Raw genomic sequence first — 3,589 nt, forward strand, 5'->3', positions numbered from 1 at the left:
AGCCCTCCATCCTCCCCGCACCCCGGGACGCCTGCACGGAAGCACAGCCACAGCCGGCCACCCAGCCCCGGCAGCAGCCCCCCCAACCCCCTGGGCAGCCTCTTCGAGTCCTCCGACCTGGCTGACGAGGAGGTTCGGCACATCAACAGCTCGGCCAGAGACTGGGGGGAGGAGCACTCAGAGGCCGGGAGCCGCTCCACTTCCCCCTTCATCTCCCCTGCCCCGTCTCCGGTGCCCCTCAAGAACTGCAGCACAACCAGCCTCTCTGGAGGCAGCAGCAAGGAGAAGGACTTGAAGAAGCTCTACAGCACCGATACCAAGGGCTTCCTGAACAAGCCCAGCTGGGCAGACGACCACAGGCGGCACTCCATCGAGATCTGCCCCTCCATCAGCGACAGGGACTGCACCTTTGAGGACCCTGCTGGGGAAAAGCAGCGCTCTCCTGCCCACGTCCAGCCTGAGTCTGAGTACATCCACGGGGCCCGGAGGAAGAAGAAGATGAGCCCACCCTGCATTTCTATAGATCCTCCCATGGAGGACGACGGCGGGGCGGCCTCGCGCACCAAGCCCTCGGAGAACAGCATGCTGAGGAGAAGGACCCCGTCCTGCGAGTTCCCGGCCTACCGAGAGTCCCTGGAGCTCTCAGAGAACCAGCCCGGGGAACCGGCCTCCAAAGCGGAGCGCCGGGGCCAGCCCCCCTGCCGCGGGGACCACCTCACCATCCCCAACTTCTCCTTTGAGCAGTTGGACAACAGCTCCTTGAGCAGCCTCTCGGATCTCCTCCTGGACGGCGGGCAGGCCGCGCCGGCCCCCGTGGATTCCCGGCTGGATCCCGCTGCCTCCGAACTGAAAAAGCCGGATCACTTAAAAACTCAGTGGAGCAACACTGAGAAAAGCAAAGAGCTGCTGGGCGTCGCCAAGAGCCCCCTCCGGAAGCAGGACTTGGTCCCGGTGACTGTTGCAACAGAAGAAGACATAGATGACCCAGTATAGCTGTCTGGGAGGGGGGAGCTGGGGGGTCTCAAGGGCTTGACACCAAGGTGGGTTTCCAAACCGGAGGGACCGAGCGGCCGCAGGGAGGTGGGTGGCTGCTCCCTGGGGGGTTTTGTCCCTTTTCACAGTCACTTGTTCTGAAGCGCTGTGGAGGTTTGCAAAAAAAAAAAAAACACAACACAACAAGACCACAACAAAAAAAACAGACACGAAAATTCAAAAGAAACCAAACAAACAGCTGGACAACACGGTGACGGGTTTCCCGGTGGGGGTGTTGGGCTTTGCAAAGAGGGTTTGGGGGTTTCTTTTCTAAAGGGAAGGTGGAGTCGATTCAGGGGGTTGGTTCATTCCTCCCACCCTGCTCCATGGCCTCAATCACATTGATTCGGGTTCAAGGTGGCGGTGGTTGCGATTTGGGGGATTCTCTTCAGGTTTTGTTGGGGGTTTTTTTTGTTTGTTTGTGTTTGTTTTTTTTTAAAGATGCTCAACTTTTAACGAGGCACCTTTTAGAGATGTCACATTACGCGGGAGTGCCCAGGAGATGGGAGCTGTACATTGTCTGTATATCAGCAGTTATATAAATAGAAATAATGTATTTGTGAGATACAAAACAAGGTAAAAAGACAAAAAAAAAACCAACAAAAACTACCCACAAAAACTCCCTCTTCATAATGCACATATTTTTATAGAGAAACAATACTGGTTTTTGCATTACATGTGACTCCTCAACTGGGTGGTGGTTCCTTGGGGTTTATGTGGAACTAGTTATCACAGCCATTTGTTCTCCAGATGTTGCTCTTCTTTCTTCTCTTCCATTTGTTCTCCTCTCCTTTCCTCCACCATCACCCCACCAGCTTCTTTTCACAGCTGATGCTTTAGACATTGCTCTCATTTTTTTTCTCTTGTACTTCAGAGGTTGTCCTAACTACACACAAAAAAAATAACCAAACAACCAACAAACCAAATCACTACTGAATTGTAGCCAGTGCAATAATAAGTTCTTCATTCTTGTCTGTACAACTGTCCTGTTGCCTTTCTAATTATTTTTTTTTTCTTTTTTAAACTGAAATTCAGGTTAAACGTCGCAATAATCTGAACTAATGTGCACAAACAAGGTTTCTTGTTTACAAAGAAGGAAAGAAGAAAAAGAAAAAAAAAAAAAGACAAAAAAAGGAAAAAGCTAAATTTACAGAGAGATTTAAAAAATAATGCAAAACAAATAAATAGTAAATTATTTAAGAAATGTATTTTGTTTACTGCAGTTCAAAGTAAATTATTGATACCGTGTGTAAAGGTATAAAGAGCTGTCTTAGGTGATGTTCTTTGTGAGCAGTTAAGCTACGGATGTGTCTCCTCAGAGCAGAAGCCTTCAGACCCTCGGGGGGCAGCTGTAACCCCCCCATTTGCCCTCTTTCTGTCAGTCTTCCCCCCCAACACATGGACACCCTCACCCCAATCCCCAAGGCCCTTCTGTCACCTGCTCCAACTGCAAAGCCTCTAGAGGAATCCAGGTCACCACTTCTTCAGTTGTTATTTTTTACAGTTTTGGGGTTGATTTTTCTGTCTTAGCCTCTGGTCCCTGTCCCCTCCCCACCCCTCATCCAGGCCCTCTCACCGTGGGACAGTTTCACCATGACAAGCTGATGCTAAACCAGAGCAGCACGGAGGTTGCACCGGCAGGAGGTCACACAGGAGGGGGAGGAGGGGAAAGAGAAAAAAAAAACAACAACAAAAAAGAAAATTCAAACAATTGGGTTTGTTTGGTTCGTTCCATGCCACCTCATAGTTATGCATTCACATATACCTTCTGTTATTTATGCATTCATTACTCAAAAGGAAATGTATCTTCTTTCACATGTATTAAACTGTATAAACTGGAAGCGTGGCCTGACTTTGTGCCGCAGGGTGGGGCGTAGCTGGGACACCGAGCCCTGCTCCAGCACCTCGTGTCCCACAGGTCTCCATCCCACCCCCGGAGCTCGGCATCCCTTGAAACTTCTTTCCTAAATGTGGCCAAACTACTCCCTTCCCTGCTGGTGGTTGGAGCTGGTCCCACCTGCTCGGCTCCAAAGGTTCCTCACCTTGCACAAGAGGCTCCGTAAGTCGAGCGGTTCCGCTGAGCAGCTGCACTGCAGGGAGTGAGTCACTGGGCTCTTGGAAATACTCTGTCTCAGTGGGATAACAAGGAATTCCAGAAACGTGCCATGGATGGAATCATTAATAGAGCTTTGGGAGACAACGGCAAACTCTTTGGTTGTAGTTTAACCCACGAATTGGAAAGGAGGAGAGGAAAAGTCCCTTGTGCTGGGCTGAGTCCTGCCAGGAGGTGTGTGGGACACCCCACTGTGTCCCCTTCTTGGCACTGCTCCTGGTGGGACTTCCTGTGATGATCCAGTTTTGCTGGGCAAGGAACATCCCCTGTGCCCAAAGCCCATCCCTGTGCCCCAGAGCTGGAAGAGAAGCCTGTGGCCCTGGAGTGGCGTGGTGAGTGATGGCAACAGCCTGCACAGTGACAGAGCAGTGGTTTGTGGACCCAAGATTTTACTGAGGCCACAGCAGCATGTCAGGAATGAGATTTGCTTCTGCAGTCTCTGAC

The 3,589-nt window shown here is 51.0% G+C and overlaps 1 protein-coding gene across 1 annotated transcript in view; it reads left to right on the forward strand.

Annotated features, from left to right (window-relative positions):
* CACNA1H (calcium channel, voltage-dependent, T type, alpha 1H subunit) overlaps nt 1-993 on the forward strand; it is a 256,641-nt gene extending 255,648 nt beyond the window's left edge. Inside the window, 1 exon segment of the mRNA XM_010003580.1 lies at nt 3-993. Coding sequence (XP_010001882.1) covers nt 3-993 — 991 coding nt within the window.
* Nucleotides 994-3,589: the final 2,596 nt, after the last annotated feature.

This window comes from Chaetura pelagica, unplaced genomic scaffold (genome assembly GCF_000747805.2).
Source record: "Chaetura pelagica isolate M959 unplaced genomic scaffold, ChaPel_1.0 scaffold408, whole genome shotgun sequence".
Taxonomy (NCBI): Eukaryota; Metazoa; Chordata; class Aves; order Apodiformes; family Apodidae; genus Chaetura; species Chaetura pelagica.